Source organism: Papio anubis, chromosome 6, assembly GCF_008728515.1.
Source record: "Papio anubis isolate 15944 chromosome 6, Panubis1.0, whole genome shotgun sequence".
In the NCBI taxonomy this organism is placed as follows: domain Eukaryota; kingdom Metazoa; phylum Chordata; class Mammalia; order Primates; family Cercopithecidae; genus Papio; species Papio anubis.
In genome coordinates this window covers 45,350,641-45,375,624 of record NC_044981.1, presented here as the reverse complement: position 1 = coordinate 45,375,624, position 24,984 = coordinate 45,350,641, and the positions used below count along the sequence as shown (strand labels likewise).

The window sequence follows — 24,984 nt, the reverse complement described above, 5'->3', positions numbered from 1 at the left end:
ATGTTTGAGGTGATGATTACACATTGTATGCCTATATCAAAATATCTCATGTACCCCATAAAAATATATACCTACTATGTGCCCATACAAATTAAAAACAAAAAATTTAAAAAAATATTTGCTGAGCCAGGAACTGTGACTTACACCTGTAATTACAACACTTTGGGAGGCTGAGGTAGGCGGATCGCTTTGAGCTCAGGAGTTCAAGACCAGCCTGGGCAACATGGCAAAACCCTGCCTCTACAAAAAATACAAAAATTAGCTGGGCATTGGTGGCTCACACCTGTGGTTCCAGCTGCTTGGGGGGCTGAGGCTGGAGAATCGCTTGAGCCCAGGAAGTGGAGGTTGCAGTGAGCTGAGATAATGCCACTGCACTCTAACAGAATGAGACCTCATCTCAACAACAACAACAAAATGTTGGCTGATACTAAGTGCTTGATAGTTCTTCTCTTCCTCGAATTAGCTGTCCAGGTCTCAATTATAACACAATGCCACCCTACCCCACTGATACAAGCAATTTCTCATAAGTCAACTTGTCCAACGCTTGTCCTTAGGTAGCTTCATAATTTCAAACCCACCTCTCTTTATCTTAAGCCCTAGTTCCGAGTAGTATGAACAGCCTGTATCAGCTTTGATAAGACTTTTATCATAGTAGTCAGAAAAATCATCTCGCTGAAATTTACAGTTTATACTCAACTCTTCTCTTTTTAACTCCTCCTTTCAGTTAAAAAAATTATACTTGCAATATATACATATACATATATTTAATGCTTTCAAACATTTTGCAACTATGGAATAGAACCACCTGAAACAGTCCAGGGCCTTTTATACTCTTGCATCATCACATCACTCAAGTCTGCCATTTGTATTTGCAGTCCCTGGGGTGAAACTTCTCTATGACCAGACTCAAAGAATGTCCAGCACTTTCGATGGATGGACATGGGCATCAAGGTCCTTCTCTAATTGGGTTCCTGTGCTTTTCTGGTTCACCTGCTGATCTGTCTCATTTAGATATTGTCTCACACCCAGTAGTCACTCAGGGACAGTTTGTTGACATATGAATTTAGATAACTAGTTCCAGGAACATGATTCTGTTTGCCGTTTTCTTTCTCCCAGGGCTCAGGCTTCTTGCTGTTTATTTGTGGGACCCTGCTGTTTTGCTGGGAAACCAAGCCATCAGACTCTTCACTAAACCAACACCAACAAATGAAGTTAGAAGGCTTGAAACTCTTCCTCAGCCCCAGGCCTTTCTTCTTCTTCTTCTTCTTTTTTTTTTTTTTTTTCTAGCATTTGTGGAATGTAAATTTGACCAGATGAACCAAAATAATTTGTTCACCTGGCTTCTTATGCTCAAGTGAACACCTTGTTCATGCCTGTGAAACATTATAGTCAAACTAGAGAGGCAACAAACTCCACAGCTCTGCACTCAGAAGGTTAGCTTTGTCCTGAGCTCTTAAGGTAACAAGATGTCTGAATGCTGCCACAGTGCATAAACCCATGCTGCTTCCTTTTGCACTGTGTCCTTTGCAAAGACCAGAGAGCTCCTCAAACTCACCAGGAAGTATTGAGGAATTTAGTGTTGCGTGCACTAACAGATTCTTAGCAGGAAATTAGAAGGGGTGAGTAAATTGCTTTTTGGTGAGTCATCAGTTTCAAAAACACACCTTATTTCTGAAACAACCTGAATATTGTACATACTTGACTTCCTTCTATTAAACACAGAATAAAAAACTATTAAATGCATTCATCTGTTTGGATTCAGATTTTCTCCAAAATCAATGCACTCATGGAATCGTTGATGTCTACTTGTTGCCTCACCTACTAGTGTGTGCTAAAGTGTTTTTGGTTTAATGAGACAATGCAGTGTTTCCTTTGGTTCTGAGGGCCATACATTGGCCCCTAGGAAGTTATTGGGCTGCAATGGCACAATGAGCCAAAGGTGGGTAACAGAGCTTCCATCTCAGCTTCAACCCCTCACCACCTTAAACTCCACACTAGTTGATCATTTTAACTGTTTGCACCCAATTCCATGGCCACTTTCTTGCCCTAGTGATTAGTAGATTATCAATTCCTTTTTATAAACACATTCCTACTAGGATGTCAGTGAATTACTGTAAACACTTGCAATTTAATATAGACAATAGGAAAGGTGTGGCCCTGAACTGAGAAGATGGCATCTCTCATCTTAAAACTTCAGACATTGAACCTACTAAGTAAGAGTATGTATTTCTGGAAGTCTTTAACCTTTTGGAATGGAAATTTGGTCTCCAGTTATAACTGATGGACTGTGAAACAGGCAAAGCCCTGCAGAAAACAAGCAGAAGGAGAATGGAATTAACTCGACTAAATTATGAGATTAGCTTTTTTCCACCCAGGCTGATGGGGGACAAAGGAACAATGGTTGAAGCTTGAGTCTACCTGACAATTGGGGTTTGTCAGGTAAGCCCCATTCTCTTGATAATTTTTTCAGTGGGCTAGACCCAGACCCAATCATGATGAGTATGATATGGATTGGTGGCCCAGCTGGTCTGGAAGACAAGTAGGTCATACTGGGTTTAGGCCAACATGGCACTAAAGGTCTTCAGCATACAATTAGAAGCTCAGATATTGATGGGAATATTGTTCACTCTAAAAAAGATGTTTTTATTAGAATTTACTTACTCTTTCATGAAAACGTAGATGCTTCCTCTTTTCCGATTGTGAGAACAATATACCTGACTAGCTTTCTCTTTTCTTTAACTGTTAGGAAGTTCTGTCCCTAGAGATAAGTTTCAAATTTATGAAACAATAATTTCAGGGATTATTATTTGCATTACTTTTCTTAATTGACTCTTTAGTTTTATAGCTTCCTTTTTTATAGTTTATATAGAGCTTTTATAATGATTTTAAAATTGTTATTCTCACACTATTTTATTTTGTGTATTAACATTGTAAGCCAGCTCAAGTCATTTGTAAAATGTGGAATGCTTAAAGGAAACAAAAGAAAATTAATACATTAATTGAATTCAGAGATATCCTTTGCTTTCTTTTCAGTGGCATTTTTGAGAATTAACATATTATTATCCCCTTCATTATTCCATTAACAGAATGAAAAATTGCTAATTTAGATGTGGTTGTTAGTTGCTCATTACCTTGACCAAAAGTAATTTACAAGCCAGTGTGGCTAAAGCTATAGCACATAACAATCTTGACCTTTCATAGTTTTCAAACTGGATGACTCCTTGGAAAGAAAACAAATCTTTACTAAAGAAGTTAATAGGGTTTCACTCTAGGTTTTCTAAGGACAAAGAACATACCAAAAGCATTCACCTCAGCATCCACCCTGTTGCTGTGTTTTGCCACAGCTCCTTTGGTGCTACCCCACGCAGGAGTCTGAGGTGGTTTTACCCGGGAAAGTAGCTAGTTGATTCTTTAGCCTTAAATGGAAAAGTTGGAAAAGGAAAAACAATATCTACTCTTATTTCTGCTCCACAGGAATTACCCACCTGTCCTCACTGGAATTATGCATGAAGGGCTGCATTCCTTCAGCTTTATAGGGTATGACCCAGTGTGTTCAGAGGCTGGACGGGAAGATTTGATGGAGTAGCATTTTGTAGCAAACCGATCTAGGGCAAAAGTGTTCCACATTCCCCTAGAGCTTTTCTCTCCCATTTCCCTTCTGTGATTTCAGACACCCATCTATGTTTGCTGGGAGAATCATTAAGTCTTGAGCTCTGCGCTCCTTCCTCTTACCAGACCTAATAGTGACTTTAAGGTGGAGGGGAAGTAAGCAGAAAAGTATATTGTTTCCGTCTTGAAGGGGGCGTGTCCCAGGCTTGTCTACCTGCACAGACAGTAATGTGTGCCAGGAACTGCTGATGGATCAGTGAGCCTGTGTTCACGCCAGTGAGCTGCTGTTGCTCAGATACTAATACTTTCTTTCCAAACAGCATAAGAAGTAATTGAGTCACAAGTACACTGAAGGAAGGGCACCCTCGAGCTGTGGCGTGAAGAGAGAAATCACCAGGTAAGCCCAATAACTGTACTTTGATTACTAAGAACGTGTATTACTATGACCAATACTCCCTGTTAGTCTGAGATTATTTTTTCTCTCCTTGAAAAAAAAATTCTGATTTCAATATCTCATTTCCCAAAGATAGTTAATTAAGGGAACAGAGCTGAAAAAGCAATGAGCAGAAACAACAGATTTCAATCCACTTACTAACTAGAATGAGGTGATGAGCTGAGGCTCAAGCTCCAGATTATCTGACTCAAAGCACACTCTTCCCTCTGTGATAACGCAGGACCCCCATTCTTCTGATGTGCCAGGGAGGTAGATTGACTAGAATAAAACGGGCTCCACCAAAGATACTTGCTAAAGTATCAGTCATATGGTTTTCACTAATTCATAATACATTAACCATAGCAATCTCTTAAAATAAAATCGCGCTTGAGAGAATTAAGCTTATTTTTCCTTTAGGGTGAATTCGTTTAAGCTTTGCCTGAATCCATATGTACCCAGAAAGTACTTCTCAATTTAACTCCTTTCCAGGACTCCAAAAAACCCTAGAATTGACTAATTATTTCTCCTGCTACTTCCCCAAGTAAATATAAAATGACACACTGTATTTTCTTAGTAGCTGCCTTGAAAATATAGAATTTTTCTTTTCTCTTTTCTTTGTTTTCATGAAAAATCCATTTATGTAAACCTGATAGCCTATGTAATATGCCATGCCAGAGACTACATGAAGGAAAGATACTGAAGGAGGAATAGAAAGAAGGTCAAGGTGGGAGAGCCGTGGAGAAGTGATGACCTTGACTTTTTCGTGCTGAGATCCATTAAGCTCAACTTGATAATAGCATTCATGGGCTGGAGATTACAAACAGAGGCGAGAATAACAAAAAATAAACAAAAGTACATTCTTTAATATGTTAGAATATTAACACAAGCCTTTTATTATGTTCTATTTTCATTAAGAAAACACCACTCATTGTCTAACCATAACCCAAATTGACAAGTGTTCTAATAATGGTCCCATAATACTTTATTCAACCATTGACAAGTAGTAAAACATTGAGCAAATTACTTAGTTGTCTTGTCCTGGTTATTTCATTTGTAAAATGGTGCCAATAAGCATTAAGATTGGAAATAGGAGTGTATGCCTGTGGAGTCTGACAAGCTCAACTTGCAAACTCACCTTTTGTGCATAACCCTAAGCTGACATGAATTATTGATGGATGCCTCGTATGTCTTGCTTCTCCAAAAGGAGAGTAAATTTCTTAAAAAGCAGTGACAGTGTCCTCATAACAGGGTCTGTCTGTTGCTGGGCTGAGGGCAAGGAAAGCACCATACTTTCACAACAATGTACTTTCTGATGTCTTTCATTACACAACTAAAGGAATGCAAACATCTTCTTTAGAAAAGTAAATGAACACATTCATTCAAATTAGGATATAAGTAAATAATTTTAGTGCTTTGGCTGAGAGTAAGTAAAGTAAAAACTGGAAGAAGCAAGAGGGTACTGGATATCTGAGGGCATTCACAGTGGTAGGGGTGTGCATCACAAGGGTGCACAACTCTGAAAGTAGGGGAGTGGCATCCCCAAGACAAGTGTCACTGAATTCACAATTTTGCTTAAGGCCACCCTTATGAAACTGTTGTGTAACCTACCTACTCTAAATGTTTATATTTGTAACTTTCAAAATATATTGCCTAGTTTTATTTTATTTCATTTCACTTTATTGTATTTTTTGAGACGGCGTCTCGCTCTGTCGCCCAGGCTGGAGTGCAGTGGCCCGATCTCGGCTCACTGCAAGCTCCGCCTCCCAGGTTCACGCCATTCTCCTGCCTCAGCCTCCCGAGTAGCTGGGACTACAGGCTCCTGCCACCACGCCCGGCTAATTTTTTGTATTTTTAGTGGAGACGGGGTTTCACTGTGTTAGCCAGGATGGTCTCTATCTCCTGATCTCCTGACCTCGTGATCCTCCCACCTCGGCCTCTCAAAGTGCTGGAATTACAGGCGTGAGCCACTGCGCCCAGCCGCCTGGCTTTCTTTTTAATATTCTTTGGCAGGGAACACCCATAGCTTGTAGAGAAGGGGAAACGCTGTTGCCAAATACGTATGTCTTGGGATTTTCCTAAATTGTGTTTGTCTTAGCAGAGTAGTGCTCACAAGATTTCAAGGTCTTCAGAGTTCTTGACTGGATAGATTCATGGTTTTATTTTATTTATTTATTTACTTATTTATTTATTTTTGAGACAGAGTCTCCCTCTGTTGCTCAGGTTGGAGTGCAGTGGCACAATCCCGGCTCACCTCAACCTCTGCATCCCAGGTTCTAGCAATTCTCCTGTCTCAGTCTCCTGAGTAGCTGGGATTACAGGCACCTGCCACTACGCCTGGCTAATTTTTATATTTTTAATAGAGACAGAGTTTCACCATGTTGGCCAGGCTCTTCTCAAACTCTTGACCTCAAGTCATCCACCGGCTTTTGCCTCCAAAAGTGCTGGGATTATAGGCGTGAGCCACCACGCCCAGAGATACATGGTTTTAATAGATGTGAAAACAATTTAGAATCTTGGAGGGATAGTACTAAAGGTCTATAGCATCGTGATCTAAAACATACCCTCTTCCATGCACAGCTGGGTTCAAACCTTGATAAACTCACCCCGTAGTACACAAAACCACTAAGGAAGGGAAGCCTTCTTATCACATCCCCTTCCCAATAAGCCACAGATAATCTCATAGAGGCTTCTGGTCAGTTGCTGGTGGAAACTGGGATCTGGCATGTTAAGAATGAAAATTCATAGGAATTAATAATAGAAGTGGAAAATGCCCTAGCATTTCAGAGAGTTAAAATACATTTCCTATGTGCACTCAGTTGAAAAAATAAAATGCAGAGATGAACAGCAAGGAGGTATGCAGTCCTAAAACTGCAAACTCTAGTTAACGTTTTATTGATGAGCATTATCAGATTCTCATGGTGTCTTCTTGGTGTCAGTGCAAATGTCAGTTTTTAATCTCCAGAGGTCCACAAATCTAAAGACTTTAAAGTCCTTAAGATAATTTTCTTATTCTTCTTTCTCAGAAGACAAAACTTTAAAACCTGATAAGAGTTTCTTTACTGTTTTGAGATAAGCAGATATTTATTACACATTTGTGAAGTTGGGACAGCCTGTCGTAATACAACAGATTCACACCTGCAAAGTTCTGGGTAAAGAGAATTTGTGTTAAGCAGGTTATATTTTCTGTAAGCACCTTTCACACTTGTGTTTGTACTGCACGCAGCCTGACTCCACTTGGAGACTTCCCTATGCTTAATCTCTTAAAGAATTAAGTTAATTATTTCTGATAAGACACTTGATGATATATTTCTTAGGCATATCATACTCTTTTATGTTGTTGACCAAGGTATCAATTAAGCAGGTAATTGGTAAAAGATGTAGATATGGTATAATTTAAAAAATATATTTAGGTCAGAATTTTATAGAAAAAGGTGGGCCTCATTAAACAAGCTTACAGCTCGATAGGGGGAGTAAATTATAGTGTTCTATACCACTGCAGAATGATTATAGTTAACAATAATGTATAGTTTCAAATAACTAGAAGGAGAATATTCAATGTTCCCAACACAAAGAAAGATAAATGTTTGAGATGATGGATATGCTAATTACCCTAATCTGATCACCATATATTATATATATCAAAACACCACTAGGTATGCTATAAATGTGTACAATTATTATTTGTCAATTAAAAATAAAATTTAAAATAAATAAGTAGATAAAATTGATAAAGAATTATCAAGGTGGTCTAGATAAAAAATGGTTTCACTGGGAAATACAGTTGATGAAATTGGCTATTCACTTGGAGGAAATGAAAGGAAATCTGAAAACCTAAATAAATTCCAGAAGGATTGAAGATTTACTTATTTCATCCCAAAACCTAAATTAACTTAAGAAAGATTGAAGATTTAAGTGTATTAGAAATAATTTAAAGAACGAACGAAGTGTTAGACTAAAATGTAGAAGAATGTTTTCCAATCTTTTTATAGAAAACACATTCTTTGGCCGGACACGGTGGTTCACACCTGTAATCCCAGCACTTCTGGAGGCTGAGGCGGGCTGATCGTCTGAGGTCAGGAGTTCGAGACCAACCTGGCCAACATGGTGAAACCCTGTCTCTACTAAAAATACAAAAATCAGCTGGGCATGATGACATGCACCTGTAGTCCCAGCTACTCCGGAGACTGAGGCAGAAGAATCGCTTGAACCCGGGAGGCAGAGCCGAGATTGCACCACTGCACTCCAGCCTAGGTGACAGGGCGTGACTCTGTCTCAAAACACAAACAAGCAAACAAAACCACACATTCTTCACACAACCCCAAGGTTAAAATCCATAATGGGGCTGGGTGTGGTGGCTCATACCTGAAATCTCAACACTTTGAGAGGTTGAGGAAGAAGGATCACTTGAGCCCAGGAATTCAAGACCAGTGTGAACAATATGTCGAGACCTCGTCTCTGCAAAAAAATAAATGAAAAAATAATTAGCTGGGTGTGGTGGTGTGTGCCTATAGTCCCAGCCACTGAGGAGGCTGAGACGAGAGGATCATTTGAGCCCAGGATGGGGCTGCAGTGAGCTATGATCATGGCACTGCACTCCAGCCTGGGCAGCAGAGCGAGACCCTGTCTCTAAATATAGCTAAAAGTAAAAATGAATAAGTAAAATCCATAATGGAAAAGATTGACAGATGTGATTTCATGAACATTTTAATCTTTTGTGCAGAAGAAAATAATGCAAAAGGTTTAAAGACGGACTACAAACCATGAGCAAATACCTATAATAAGAGTGACAAAGACAAAAGATTTCCTAAAACATAATTTTTAAGAAAAAGATGAACATTCCAATAGATAAACTTAGGAAAATGACTTAAGTAGTCAAGCTGGAAAAAAATACAAATGGCCAGTAAATCTCTAAAAAAATGCTTAAACTTACTGATAATCAAACACAGGAAAATTAAAATAATAAGGCAAAAATTTTGCCTATCTGTTTGGCAACATTAAAAAGATATTGTGGACAGAGTGATGAAAGAGGCATTTCTGCAGCTTACCAGTGAGTGTAAATGGGTACAGGCTAGGAGGGCAATTTGACCATGTCTATAAAATCTCAAAATATATAAACCTTTGGAAGCAGCACTTTCCTTTTAACTTAGAAAAGTTAAAAGTTCAATCCTGGTTTACCTGGAATTCAGATATGTGGAAGGAAGCTTAATAGAAGGGAAGTTTGAGGGCAGACTGTGGGAGTTCAAAACTGCGATGATCTTGAGTTTGCTTTTCATTCTGTATGGTGTAGAATCTGGATGGTTTCTGAGGATGAATTGACGTGATATTTTCAGGATAGGTGGAATGCCAGTCAACTGGTTCTAGTTCTAGAAGAATCATCTGGGGAATATGATTTTAAAAGTTATTTTTACTTTTTAAGAAAATCATGATGAAAATACTATTCATATGTAAAGGGAAATGTAAAGAATTAGGGGGTTTTGGTAGGTTTGAAACAATGAAGATTTATCAGTGTAAGCATGGAATGAGAAGTAAGAGAAGTGTGTTTTACTCTTATTTAAAATAGATCACCCAAGAAGAGTTTGTAACATCTTTAATTTGACCATTCGTATATAAAGATCCCACAGAGTCTATTCTGCAGGGGTTTTCCAGCAGGCCTGATCATTTGTGTTTCCATCCTTAGACACCGGACTCTTCTTAGACACTGAGGACAATCATGTTTATCAGGAAGATAACTTGTTTTTTCTTGTGTAATGTCAACTTTTATTTTAGCGTGGGGGGTACCTGTGCAGTTTTGTTATATGGGTAGTAGATTGTGTAATGTTGAGGTTTGGGGTACAAATGATCCTGTCACCAGGTAGTGAGCATAGTACCCAATACGTAGCTGTTTTTTGTTTGTTTTGTTTTGTTTTGTTTTGTTTTTGAGACAGGTTCTCCCTCTGTCTCCCGCGCTGGAGTGCAGTGGTGCGACCTTGGCTCCCGGCAACCTCCGCCTCCAGGGCTCAGGTGACTTTCCCACCTCAGCCTCCCAAGTAGCTGAGACCACAGGTGCGCACCAACATGCCCGGCTAATTTTTGTATTTTTAGTAGAGACAGGGTTTCACCATGTTGCCCAGGCTGGTCTCGAACTCCTGAGCTCAAGCAATGTACCAGCCTCTGCTTTCCAAATTGCTGGGATTACAGGCCTGAGCCATCGTGCCCAGCCCAATAGGTAGCTTTTCAGCCCTTTCCCCCTCTCCCTCTCTCTCTGCTCTAGGAGTCCCCAGTGTTGATTGTTTCCATCTTTATGTTCATGTGTACCCAGTGCTTAGCTGCCACTTATAAGTGAGAACATGCAAATTAGCTCAGGAACAGGAAGACAGCTTTGAAATGTATGTTCTTTTTTCTGAAAAAAAGAATTGTTTGTAAGGAACTCAGGTGGAGATCAAATTAACAATCATGATTGTATTAAAATCATGCCCCAAGCAACAAAAACTAACTGGCTCATGGTCAGAGGGAAATACTTGATTCTTTGGGCTGAGAAATTTAGGGAAATAGTTAACAAATTCTTTTTATTTAGAATTTAAACGTCACATTTTCATTTTCTGCAATTGTGAAATGAAAATAAATTCCACTTAACTTACACAAGTGCCCAAATAATCAAATCAAAACATATTGAAAAGCACTTTGTAAATTAGAAGGAATTATTTTATTTCTTTTTTATGAGGTAGCTATCACCTCTCTGGAGTTCTGTTCAGGTACTTCTTAATTTTTAAAAGCAAACAATGCAAGAAGCTCAAATTATCTGGTCTTTCCTTTCTTTAAATGAAGTTGAGTAGAGGAGATGAGAAATAAGCCCTACCTAGGAATTCCAAGGAAGCCTGGGTCCTGTTACTAAGCTGAAATCTTGGCTAGAAGAAAGAGCTTGGCACCTTTTGCGGAATGCCGTTAATCATCTTTTAAGGGCTTAGTGGTCACTCCTGCTATACTGAACCACAAACGGCTGGTGAGCATCTTCAGTTACAAGGGATTGGAATAGAGCCAACCCATGAGGCTCTCAGCTAAGCCTTTTACAGTGAAAATGAGCTGGACTGGTCTTCTGTGGGAAACGAACCCTACTAGAATGTCAGAAGGCATATTGAGCAATGAGCTAAAAACAACAAATCATCCTGAGTGAAGCTCTTCTCAGATGCAAAGTGCAGACTAAATAGAAAAACAGAATCCTTGTTAGGAAGGAGCAGACAGCTGTGCTAGGCTGCAGGCACCAGCAGCAGGAGAAATACTCTTGAGCTGAAGGACGTTCTAATTAGTGGCAAAGGAAACACAAACTTATAAGCACATATCTCAATTCTGGGATGGGAAAGGATCAGATTTGGAGGTAGGGTCACAAACTGGACTCCAAAGGCACAACCAATCAATGAAACATAGGACAGTTAAAATAGGGACCCTGGAACAGAGATTCTCGGTAATCCAGAAGTTCGCAGAAGTGGGTCTGGATTGTGGCTTTCAGAGTTTCTCTTGTGGCATGGAGCTACCATGCATGATAGGCGGGCATGACTATATTGTTAACAGCCAGTACATGGCACAATGCCTGGGAAATGGGAGGCTGTCAGTATACAGTATACGGTAGTTGAACAAATGCAAGTTTAGCAGATTGGTGAAGTGTCCTGGGGAAGGAGTGACTGAGCCAAGAAATTCTTTTTGTCCCCACCAGACTTATAATTCAAGAATTCTTAAAAATTATACCTCTGTTCTGAACCTAATAATTAAATTCTTAGTAGGTTCTTAGCTCATCTCAAAAGATGTTCAAGAATTTAATAACCAGTTTGAGGAGAAAACAAGAATAAAGATGAGTAGAAATCGGTGGTCTTTCCAGGCTTTGGTTTGGTGACTGCCAATGTTGATAAAAGAATAATTACATAAGTAATCTACAAATAGAAGGCGGGGAATGGGTATGTAATAATGAAACCTGAATGTGAATAGATCTGAGCTCACTTTATTTTCCCCCTTACTGTATAAAAGAAGAAACCGAATCCACAGAGTTTTAACTTTCCCAAATCCTCACGGAAGAGGTACAAACCTGAGGTTAGGGTGTAATTCATTCAGACCTCTTCCTGCTGTGTTGATAAACAGGAATGTGCTAAAACATGCTAAAATATAAAACGTGTTTACAATTTTACTGTGCACACATGTATAGAGACCTCCCCTGAGATTTTAAATGACTTTAAATTACTGTCCTTCCAGAGGAAGTTCGTCTCGTTCATATAACTTACCAAACCTCCAAACATTTTTCCAAAGATGGAAGTGGCTATCTTTTCTGTCCCTTCTCAGCTGTCTTCTCCTCTATCTCTGTCCAGTTACAGAAACACAAAGGAGCTTTTCTCAAAGGCAAGTGGCCCAACAGTTCCTAGAAAAGATAAATGCTAATGAATATGTTATCAAAAACTGGTAAAATGAGAGGTGAAACAAAACCAAGGTTTTACAGGTCATCTGCCTAACTCTTTTTGAGTCATGATTTCTTTTAGATCTTATGTGGAGACCTGCTCTTTCCATCAATGTGTGTGTGCACATAGGCGCACGTGAGGCCAAGATGGACAGGAAGGAGACAGCTCTACTGGGAATTCTATTTATAAAGAAAAAAACATAATCCCATAAATATTGATGCCAGAGAAACAGCGCAGAGTTCAACTGTGCCTAAGATTAGATTGTTGCCAAGAATGCTGGAAAGTGTAGGTGTGAGCAGTTTCAACTAAGCCCGCTGTTGATAAGGAGACAGCTGTTGGCATAAATAAATGATATTTGGAGTCCATAAGTATATAACTGAAAGAATAGGGAGACAACAGCCAGCCCTCTCCAAAGGCATAATAGCAAGTTCTAATGATTGTTCCCTGAAGGACAGGGAATGAACTCACTGAATGAATTCAAGGAAGTGCAGGGTCAGGGGGCGTCCCACCATGGTCAAGCCTTCCCATCGCTGGCCCCAGCAGCCACAGCACAAGGTGCGATGGAAACATGTCATACTCTAATGACAACAACAGCTCCTCATCGGTGGCAAGAACATAAGGATTCTGAGAATTTCTAAATAATCAGGACCATTCCAGCTTGGAAGGGAAGTGATGAAAATACCATGGGGTTAATGTTTAACAAAGGCGAAGTTCAGTGGGATTTATGAGGACCTCGTACACACACAAAGCAATCTCTGACATCCTTGCTGCTGTGGACCCTCCTTTGAGTCAGATAATTCAATTACTGTAAAAATGTACTTTTATTGCTTCAAAGCTGGGATCTCTCCATTTCCAGAGTGGCGGGAATCAGTTAAACCAAGTGCACTTTTTAAAAAAAATAAGTTAATTTGACTCAGAATTGAAGTCAAATTCTGGCACAATCCAGCAAGTAACTATACAAGCTGATGGTAAGGTTGAAATACTAGGCACCACTCTGGGTACTCGCAAATTACTCATTCAATTCTCCTAAGAGCCCGTGAATTAAATACTATTTTCCCCATATTCGTGATGAGTAACCAAAGTATAGAAAACTTAAGACAATTCCAAAGGGCATCCAGTTGATAAATGTCAAAGCTGGGAACGGGACCCTGGCTAGCGCAGCTACAGAGCCCATTTTGGCCCATGTGCCTTGAGATTTCATTTTTTCCCACCTTTGACTAGTTGTCAAATACAGGATGTCCAGTTAAATTTGAATTTCAGATAAGAAACCAATAATTTTAGACAACAAATAATGTTGCAAATATTGCACAGGGCCATACTTCACTAAAAACATTTCATTGTTTATTTGAAATTCAAAATTTTGAGGGTATCTTGTGTTTTTACTTCTTAAACCTTACAACTGTATCCCAGAGGGAGCTATACGCACCAAGGAAGCAAAGAAAACAATTTTGATTCACTTGAGCTTTGGTTTCAAATCCCAGAGTAGAACTCCTATCACAGGACTAGACTAGGTAGAGAAATCTTTATTTTTTATTTTATTTTTATTGTTTTAAGGATGGAGGGTAGCAGAGTGGAGGCCTCAGGCGCCACAACCTCTCCCTCTGCCACTTCTCCCTGGATAAATCGTTTTTCCTATACTTAAAACAGTCTAGAATAACAGCTCTCAAACCTGCCTGGATGTGAGCATTGCTTGTCTAGCTTTAATAATACACATGGGCTGGTCTGGCATGGTGGCTCATGCCTGTAGTCCCTCTTTGGAGGCTGAGGTGGGAGAATTGCTTAAGCCCAGGAGTTTAAGATCAGCTTGGACAATAGAGTGAAACCTTGTCACTACAAAAAAATTAAAAGAATTAGCCTGTAGTCTCAGCTATTAGGGAGGCTGAGGTGGGAGGATCACTTGTGCCCAGGAGGTCAAGGCTGCAGTGAACCATGACTACATCATTGCACTTCCAGCCTGGGTGACAGAGCAAGAACATGTCTCCATAATCATAATTATAATTATAATATACAGAGCTGGGCCTGACCTGTCCAAGATTTAGTAGGTTTAGGGTGAGATGGGGACACCCACATTTTCTAATGAGCTCCTAAATGTTTTCTCCTTACCTTCTCTTCCCTCCCTTCCTCACTGGTCTGAAACTCTGACTCTAAGTTAGAGTTTACCATCTGTAGCAAGTCCAAGGATGCCAGAGTATATCTCTAGGGTGGGAGAAGAGGGAATAAAGAGGTGGGGTCTATGAAGAGGGCTTTTCCACAATGCCCAGAGCTGTCTTCAGGCCTTCTCAAGCTGGCTCTCCAGCCTCAGGCCTGGACTACATGTATGAGAAAGATTTTTCAGAGTGGGATGAGGAGGTGAGAGAGAGAGAGAGAAACAGAGAGAGAGTGAGCCTGAGAGCCGTATGCAGGCCAGATCTCCCATTTGGAAGCAGGCTCTGGCACAAAGAGGCAAAACGGATCACACCGCAGGCACCAAGACTGTTATCCCATTTGAAAGCTCCAGCCCTATAAACTGTGACCGAAATAGTTCCTGGGAATTCAAATAAAAAAATCCTTCCCTAGAAGTGAAGAAAAAGTGGCTGGGCATAATGGCTCACGCCTGTAATCCCAGCATTTTGGGAGGCGGAGGCAGGCAGATCACTTGAGGTCAAGAGTTTGAGACCAGCCTGACCAACATAGTGAAACCCCATCTCGACTAAAAATACAAAAATTGGCCAGGCATTGTGATGGGCACCTGTAATCCCAGCTACTCATGAGGCTGAGGCAGGAGAATCGCTTGAACCTGGAAGGTGAAGGTTGCAGTGAACCACTGCACTCCAGCCTGGGTGACACAGTGAGACTCCATCTCAAAAAAAAAGTGAAGAAAAAGTGGAAAAGGGGCTGGAAGGGGCATAACCCCCCTCTGCAATGTGACTGTGCTTCATGAGGGTATTGCAAAATCAGTTTAGTAGAATATAACAATTTACTAATAAAAATGAAATAAATAAAATAAAAACAAGTAGAAAACATCCAAGGTACACACACACACACATACATATTCATGTTATAACATATCTTTCTTTCTATGGGATCCTGTCAAGAAAGTTTGTAAAACACTGCTCTGGAGACAAATATTCATCACTTTTAGAAAGCAGAAAGCACAGGCAGGAAGGAATAGAACTCAGCAGACAAGCTGTGGGGAAACAAGACCCTAAAGAATACTCTAGAGCTCAGGCTGCTGCCAAAGAATTTTAAAGCAATAGATTTACAAGGAGTCTTTGGTAAACAGGAAGGTGGCGCATAAGAGGACCATTCATCCAAAAGGAGAAGGTAAATTCAAAAGCTGTACGTGTCACATTGCCTGTTTTTCATGCTGCCCCAGAAAGCCGTAGAAAAGGTCTCTGCTGAAACATTGGCCACCTCTGTGGTAGTTCTTCCCTGTCTCTAATGCCTTTTCTCTGCTTTTGAGATCAGAGGGCAGTGTGGGGTGGCACCGGAGAGATGGCAGCATTTGTATGAAGTTTAAGCACACCCAGGAAGCAAGGTAAGGGCTGGATAGAGAGCCCAACTTTGTGTACTCCGGACTGCTAAGCAAGGACACTTATTCCAGGGGAGGACTTTTGAGTTCGGGAGTCAAACTTTTTCATCTTCTCCTGTGAGATGTAAAAGAAACATTGAGAGGCCAGAAGAAGGTATTCCTTTAAGTTCTATCAATGCCGTGCAGTGAAACTTAGCGGTGATGTAAGCGTCCTGTGTTGAGCTACCCAATACGGTAGCTCCTAGCCACATGTGGCCCCTGAGCACTGGAAATGTGGTCAACGTGATTGAGCAACTGAATTTTAAATTTAATTTAATTTTAACTGTCATTCGTATTTAGATAGCCGCACATGGCTAGTGGCTACTGCATTAGACAGAACAATTCTAACATTTTGTGATTTTTTTTGATGCAAAATAACCTGGGTGTAAGTGATTAATCTTGTGACCAGGTCTATGTACTGAGTTTTATCTAAATTATTTGAGATAATCATAAACTCAAGGACATCTTTTAGCTGATTATATCTACTATGAAAAAGGAAATTTGCTGGATTGATTCATTATTATTTATATGCTTAAACACTCAAATTGTATCCTGGTATTAATGGTTTAAAGAGTCTTTGGTTATTTTAATGTTTTTCTTTCCTGAAATGAAAAGGAAACTGCCGTGAAATAGAAAAGACTGGTGTTAAATGCACCTAGTTGCAATGTTAAGCAAGTCATGATTTAAAAAACAGCCTGTGTTTAGTCAGATACCATCACCCGAAGAGAGTTCTAGAGCAGTTTTCTAGTAAGTCTGTAAGGTGGAAATTTACTACGTCTGCGATGGGAGCAGAAGTCATGATGTCACAGGTTCCGTGAAGTGGAAACACAGTCGAACACCCAGGGGCTCGGATCAGCTCAGCGAGGCCCTACCACTGTGTGCATTTTTACATTTTGGCTTCAATTTCTTGTTTTTATGCCTCTACCTTACCTGATACCCTGCTTGTTTAGTCACAGACTATGCACCCGACTGCTGCTGCTCAGTCCAGGGAAAATGAAAGTTGGAGTGCTGTGGCTCATTTCTTTCTTCACCTTCACTGATGGCCACGGTGGCTTCCTGGGGGTAAGTTGGTGCTATATCTCATATCTCTTCTCAACTATCTCTCCTCTCTCCTTCTGGCACTTTTAGAACCCCTCACTCTTTAGGGGACTGCAACTGCATAATTTAATGTACTTGAGATCCGAAGTCCTGAGTTCTCGTTTCAACATGACCAACATTCATTGTGTGGCCTTGGATAAGTAAGTCATTTCATCTCTTCGGAGTTTAGATGATCAAACTGCAAAAGAAGGATCTTTGATTAAACTATCTTAGAGATCTTTTCCAGTTCAACATATTCTCTACTATGGCTTCTTGGATGCAGAAAAGTCACACAGATGGACATTAGCAATTCTTAGACACTCTCTTCCCTATCTACACTCGCTTTCGTGATGCTTTCATCTAGGATCATGATTTTAATATTCTCTACATGCTGATGACTCCCAGCTGTATAGCTCCATCTCAGACCGTTCCTCTGTCCACACTCACATGTCCATTACCTGCGTGTTATTTCCAGCTGGGCACCCAGTGGACCTCCGAACTTCATTTGTCCGAAATCGAACCCACTCCTTCTCGCCTGTCTCAGCAGGTGGTATCACTATCTTTCCAGCTACTAAGGCAAAAAAACCTTAAGAATCATGCTTGACTCTTCTCACATTCCATATCTAAACCACTGACATTACTTTTTAAGCTTTACCTTTAAAATATATCCGGAATTCAAAAACTTCTCACTACTTCCGTGGCTGCTACCTTGATCCACACTTTCATTGTCTTTCACCTGCATAATTTCAACAACCCCTGAAATACACTCATTGCTTCTGTGCTTATCTGTTCTTAGCAGGGCTTCAGGATCGAGCCTGCTACAAAGTAAGTTACAGCATGTCTTTCCCCTGTTCAGAGCTCCCCAGCGGTTTCTCATCTCACTCGAGGAAAAGATAAAACTCTTTCCGTGGCCTATAAAGGCCTGCACAACCTGCCTCCCCAGACACCCTCTGACCCCACCTCCTGTGCCTCTCCTCTCTCTCTCCTCTCTCCGCGGCTCTCGTGTCCTCATTCTGCCTTCACCTGCCAGGCATACTCTTACCCTTCAGGTGTTTGCTCAAAAGTTGCTCCAGTGAGGCCTTCCCTGACCGCCTCTCCACCATCCCTGGCTTGGATTTTAGATTCATGATTTTAAATCATCTGGGAAACTGGGTGAGGCCTTATGAAGCACAACTCTTCAAAGTCTCACCATAACTATTTGTTTTCTTTTTAACAGAGAAATGATGGCATCAAAACAAAAAGAGAACTCACTGTGAATAAGAGAAAAGATCTAGGTGAGGCTCTGTCAGACAGCATGGTGCAGTGGATTTTGGTGTCAAGGGACCAGGGTTCTAATCCCAGCAGTGCCTCTGACTGGTTGTATGATCCTAGGCATATTATTAAACATCCAAATATGTACAAGGAGAATGACAGTAATTCCTATGAGCAGGACATTTGTGAAGATTAAATAATATCATGAGAGCATAGCGTCTTACATCAGACCTGGCAAGCAGCTGTTCACACATGCCCTTTTCTTCTGTGCCTTGATTCTAACAATGTAATTAATGGCCATAGTTCCAGTCTGGAAATGAATTGTGTTCTGAAATTTAGTTTGTGGATCCGATGTTTCTAGTGCTGAACACATTTCCTCATAGAAACAGTGATGCACATGTGGTTGTTAGGTTCCTGGATCAGTCCACAACAGCTTTTCTATCATGCAATGAATCTGCCATACAGCAATCTGCTAATAGTACCGTAGCACCTATCACCATGCAAGGCTACACTTCTTCGGGAAAATGAAATCAAAATTTCAACTTGTAATGACATGAATACAATTTTCCTGACAGTAAAAATAACAATAAAAATATAGCAACTATTATTGGGATGTTACTATGTGGCAGGACTATTTGAAGTGCATTAGTTGAATTAAACCCTCACACTGACCCTCTGAGTTAGGTACAGCAGTCATCTTTATTTGACAGATAGTGAAACTAAGGCACAGAACTAGCAGCAGGGACCAGGATTCAAATCCAGTCAATCTGGCTCCACAACCAGTGCCATTAACCCCTGACGATGTGAGCAAGGCCACCCTTTTCCCTGTTCCCCACTCCTCACCTGCTTGGACAGTAGGAATGGGACTCACGTCAGCTCCCACCGCTCAGAGAGGACTTTCAATGCCTGGGGAAGAGGCTCCAGTCTGTAAGGAGATGGGAGAGTAAGAGATGGGACTGGGGTGCAATGGTGTGGGATGTCGAGTCTTTCACAGGTGAGCTTTGGGGGACCTTGAAGCCCCTGGGAATTTCATGCCAAGTTTTATGTGAATGGACTTCAGTGAATTTTGGATGGGAGAAGACTTATAGGATTCCCCTCCTTTCCCTGTCAAAATCAGTTAATGGCTTCTCCGTGGGGAAAGAAAAGGTGCTGTTCAGAAATGATGAGCTGGAGGTGAGGGTGCATCAAGCCTCAAGGGAAAGTTTAGTTTTGTTTTGCTTTTGGATTTCATATAAATACCCAAACTCAGCTAACAAATGGAATATTTTCACAGGAGAAGAAAGGGCTCTTTGTAAGTGTGAGATTGAGGGGTCTTATATTGGAGATACTTCAGGGAGATCAGAGCTGGGGGCGGGGGAGGGAAGGTTGACTTGGATTTCCTCACCTGTTCCCCCTTCAGTCTCAATACCTGAAGCTTGACTGTGGGTGCGCCGTGAGGAGCTGTGTAACATTGAGAGAGTGATTCTGGGGAGGGACAGGCAGCACCGGGGCAGCTGGCCTGGCAGAAGTGAGAGGACAGACGTATATTCGGCATGTGTGGGAGCCATCGGCTTGTGTTTATCCTGGGTATTCATTTTTAGTCCATGTTTGGATGAGAGGAACTCAAGAACAAGCAGCGTGATAGAGTCCCTGATCTTCAGGCTGAATTTGATGATTGTTTCTCAGTCACTTCCTCAGTAATATTTTCCCCATGGATAGAAAAAAAGGTTTCTGACTCTCTTTCTCTCTTTAGGCCCAGTCCAAGAATATGAGCTGCTGCTTCAGGTGACCTATAGAGATTCCAAGGAGAAAAGAGATTTGAGGAATTTTCTGAAGCTCTTGAAGCCTCCATTATTATGGTCACACGGGCTCATGATTATCAGAGCAAAGGCTACCACGTGTAAGTGGCTCTCAGTGACTGGATATGTAAATGGAGAAGGCGGGTGTATCAGTCAGGGTTATGCTATCAGGTTGGGTTATGCTGTGGAAACAATCATCCCTACAATCTATGTGATTTAAAAGAATAAACGCTTTATTTCTTCTTCATGCTACGTGTCCATTGCAGATTGGCAGAGGGCTGTTTCTGTTGCCACCAGTACGCAGAGTGATGTATCAGACCCTATCTCATATATACCCATGCTAAGTCAAAAATAAATGAAACACTGGAGAGTTTTCCATAGGCAATTAAATTCTCTGACTCAGAAGTGACCACAGTAATTCTACCCACAACTTATTGGTTAGAACTGGCTCCGTGGCTCCACTTAACTTCAGGGGACTAGGATATGCAATCCTGTGTACCTGGAAGATGGCAAGAAATATTTGGCAAACAGCACTAATAAGCAAAAGGCGGGGTTCAGAGAAGTTAAATTATTGATCTAAAGCAGTGATTCTTAAAGCGTGGTCCCCAGGCTAGCAGTAGCAGCAGCAGCAGCATTAGGGAACTTAACAGAAATGCAAATTCTTCATTCATCTTGACTTAGAGGATCAGAAACTCCAGGGTGAGATCTTCCAGGTGATTCTGTTGTGCAATAAAGCTTGAGAACCATTCACTGCACACTGTGCATATTTTCACAAAGGTATCCGGTGACTTTGCCCTGCTTTTTGATCTACTGAAAAAAAATGACTTCGGTGGGAATTTCAGGTGTGATAGAAGAGGGCAGGCATAGAAGATTGCTACTAGAGAAACTTTTCATCATGACTTTCCCCGAAAATGTTTCTCTGCCTTTGTCATCTTGCTTATAAGGCCTACCTGGGAGTGGTGGCAGGTGGATGGAAAGGAGTCTCCAATGAGATGGTGGTCAAATACCCTCTAGAATCCTTTAAATATCTCTCCTATTACAAATGTCCTCTTCTGCTTCTCTCTTCCATTGCAGTGGCTATGTATGGAGCATACATCCTTCTTTTGCATGCTAATCCCAGCCATTGTAGCTTTATGTTTGTTAGCTTTCCGATACTAACCTCAGAATTTATTGAGTTGGACATTTCCTTACCTTAAATATATTGCCATCCTGGCTTCATCCTTCTGGCTTTTGGTGAGAAATATTACCATTATTTTACTTTTAATGGCAAAAAATTGTTATTACTTTTGCACCAATCAAATCTTTGGTCCAGATTCCATGTCAGCGCTAAGGATCAGAAATCACTACTCAGGGCTGGGTGCAGCGGCTCATGCCTGTAATCCTAGCATTTTCGGAGGCCAAGGCAGGCAGATCACTTGAGCTCAGGAGTTCAAGACCAGCTGGCCAACCTGACGAAATACTGTCTCTACTAAAAATACAAAAATTAGCCAGGGGTGGTGGTGCATGCCTGTAATCCCAGCTACTCAGGAGACTGAGGCACAAGAATCACTTGAACCCAGGAGGCAGAGTTTGCAGTGAGCTGAGATCATGCCACTGTATTCTAACCTGGGCAACAAATCAAAACAAAACTCATAGAAGATGTGGGAAGTTAATGTGAAAAATAAACATATAAAAAATAAAATCACTGCTCAGCAGTAGTCAGTTTATAAACCAGAATCCAGGAGACTGAGTTCTATTTTTTTGGGCAGACTGCAACAACCTGAATGGGGTCCTGCAGTGTACCTGTGAAGACGGCTACACCTGGTTTCCTCCCTCATGCCTCGATCCCCAGAACTGCTACCTTCACACGGCTGGAGCACTCCCAAGCTGTGAATGTCATCTCAACAATCTCAGCCAGAGTGTCAATTTCTGTGAGAGAACAAGTAAGCAACAAAGAATGCTCGGGCTGGGTCTTCTCCCACCCCAACATGCAACAGAGAAGGGACTCTGGCTCATCGTCTTGCTAGTCACTGTTTGTTTACAGGGAGATTGAGGGACAGTGATTATATATTATGTTGGGCCTGGCTGGACACAGTGAGAGTTTTCATAGTACAGAAGATCCAGAAACACATGTGAGGGTCACTTCAACCTTTGGGTCCATCCAGCTCAGCTCTGCAATCATATGATTCTATTGAGATTGAGGGAGAGTTGCTAAAATTCCAAAATGAGGAACTGCTTGAGTAAGCAACATTTGTCTTCCTACTCTCTTTTCACCTCTTTTGCCAACATCAATTTCAAGAAAAGGGAAGTCTAGAGATGTGAATGCAGGGAGGAACACACAGTGAATCATTCCATTAAAAGAAATGCTGTCAATTGTCAACAAATATGTGTACTGAATGCCTTGTTAAAACAAAACAAAAGCTAAAAGTCTAGCTTAGGAAACCAGTGGTAGCTGAGGGAGCTATGGCTAACTTAGGTTTCTGTTCAATGAAAGATGAGATTAGCCAAATGACACAGACTCCAGGGCATGAAAGACTTTAAAAAGCTCCTGCAATGATTACTTCAGTTAACTGGAAGCCCCAGATATTGGTGGAACTGAGCAAAGAGTGAGCCTGAAATAGCCCAGCTTAATTGGGAATACTGGCTCTCCTTCCTGGGACTACAGCAATTCAGGTTATGGCAATACATTACTTATTAAGCACCATCTTTATACCCAGATCAGAGGCAAATTCTAGGAGGACATGAAGAAGAATTTCTCTTGCTGTCTATGAATTAAGAGACTCATTGGAGAGGCCAGGCTGTAAGCAAGAAAGAAAATAATGTCATTTCTTCAACAAATGTTGATGAAAGCCTATGTTTTGAAAGATGGGCACAGCAGCCTACACCTGTAATCCTAGCACTTTGGAAGGTTAAGGCAGGCTGATTGCTTGAACTCAGGAAGAGTTCGAGACCAGCTTGGGCAACATGGCGAAAACGTATCTCTGCAAAAAATACAAAAATTAGCTGGGTGTGGTGGTGTGTGCCTGTAGTACCAGCTACTTGGGGGGCTGAGGGAAGAGGATTGCTTGAACCCAGGAGGTTGAGGCTGCAGTGAGCCAAGATCGTGCCACTGCACTGTAGCTCAGGACAAAAAGTGGAGACCCCTGTCTCAAAAAGAAAGAAAGAAAGAGAAAGAAAGAAAGAAGAAAGAAAGAAAGAAAGAAAGAAAAGAAAGAAAGAAAGAAAGAAAGAAAGAAAGAAAGAAAGAAGGGGGAGGGGAGGGGAGGGAGGGGAGGGAGGGGAGGGGAGGGGAGGGAGGGGAGATGGTCTTATGTCTAACTGCCTTGAAAGATGCTGCCACCAAGCTGCTGGATCAGACAGGGATGACACTTATGAGGAGCTTCCCACAGTACTGTGGAGATGTGCATAGATGAGACGTACACAAATCAATGTTTAGGAATATGTAAGAGGCTGGGAGGGAGATAGGGATAAAGTACTGTAGGAATTTATAGGAGAGAAAGACTCTGCATCTGAGGATTAGAGAAGACCTTTGTGGAAGAGATGACATTTGATTAGGTCCTGAATGAAGGATAAATGGGATTTGTCCACATAGAGAATTGTCCCAGTGCAGAGAAGTACTGGCAATGGGTAGGTAAGGAAGGTGTTGGAGTTAGCAAGTAGTGCTGCTGTTAGTGTTGTCGTTTAATTTTTAATAGGGACAATGCTTAAGCTTATTGCCTAGATGAAGACACATTTCAGTGTTCAGTGAATGCTTTCGTTAGTGACACATGAGAGGCCACGCATTTACCTAGTTTTAAGGTTGCCTTGACTACCAGTACTTCCCTATTAACTGTTCCAAATCTGCAATTGAAAACTCTGGTTTTATGTATGCATCCTGTGTTATTTTATGTGAATATTTCTTATGAAAAAAATTTGAAACATCACTGTTGAATAGATGACTCCAAATTGTACTTCTATAATTGTATGCTGCTAATAAAATCAAGTTAGAAATATATTATATCTATAAACTTATTTTTATTTCCTACAGAGATTTGGGGCACTTTCAAAATTAATGAAAGATTTACAAATGACCTTTTGAATTCATCTTCTGCTATATACTCCAAATATGCAACTGGAATTGAAATTCAAGTAAGCTCTTTCTACTCATTATATAAGGAATTGTTTGCTACGCTCAAGTTCAAATGTTTTCAATTCAGCATGTATATTTAATATATATTCTTAATTATTCATTTTCAGTGAGCTATTACAGAGCAGTTATTTGCTCTGCCCACAGTTGAAATTCCCTGAGCATCTTCTTTCTAGGAAAGTTTAGCAGCTGACTTCTTTGCACTTTTGCTGTGTTCAGTTTTGCTCACTTATTTGAGTAATATACTAAGACTTCTTGATTATTTTCTCTTTTTATTTTTTATAAAAAATTTTTATGGGCTGGGTGCAGTGGCTCACACCTGTAATCCCAGTATTTTGGGAGGCTGAGGTAGGCAGATCACTTGAAGTCAGGAGTTCGAGACCAGCTGACCAGCATGGTGAAACCCAATCTCTACTAAAAAATACAAAAATTATCAGGGCATGTGACATACACCTGTAATCCCAGATACTCAGGTGATGAGGCATGAGAATCGCTTGAACCCGGGAGGTGGAGTTTGTAGTTAGCTGAGATTGTGCCATTGTACTCCAGCCTGGGTAACAAAGTGAGACTCCACCTCAAAAAAAAAAAAAAAAAAATTCGTGATCTAAGCTCAATTGTCAGCATTTGGGATTTGTTCTATAAAGAAAACTCTGTTGTTAGAGAGTGAAGAGAGTTAATAAGCAAAACTCTCAATTTTATAATAAAGTCACATAAAAACTAGATCAGTGTCCCTCGACCTAGGATGCTGGCTCAGGTATAGCTCT

At 40.8% G+C, this 24,984-nt stretch overlaps 1 protein-coding gene across 1 annotated transcript in view; it reads left to right on the top strand.

Annotated features, from left to right (window-relative positions):
• The first annotated feature begins 3,526 nt into the window (after positions 1-3,526).
• ADGRF1 (adhesion G protein-coupled receptor F1) overlaps positions 3,527-24,984 on the top strand; it is a 43,649-nt gene continuing 22,191 nt past the window's right edge. Inside the window, exons 1-6 of the mRNA XM_021937353.2 lie at positions 3,527-4,006; positions 16,960-17,071; positions 18,303-18,360; positions 20,070-20,216; positions 21,864-22,037; positions 24,122-24,222. Coding sequence (XP_021793045.1) covers positions 17,003-17,071; positions 18,303-18,360; positions 20,070-20,216; positions 21,864-22,037; positions 24,122-24,222 — 549 coding nt within the window. The 5' untranslated portion in view covers positions 3,527-4,006; positions 16,960-17,002. The remainder of the gene's footprint in view (positions 4,007-16,959; positions 17,072-18,302; positions 18,361-20,069; positions 20,217-21,863; positions 22,038-24,121; positions 24,223-24,984) is intronic.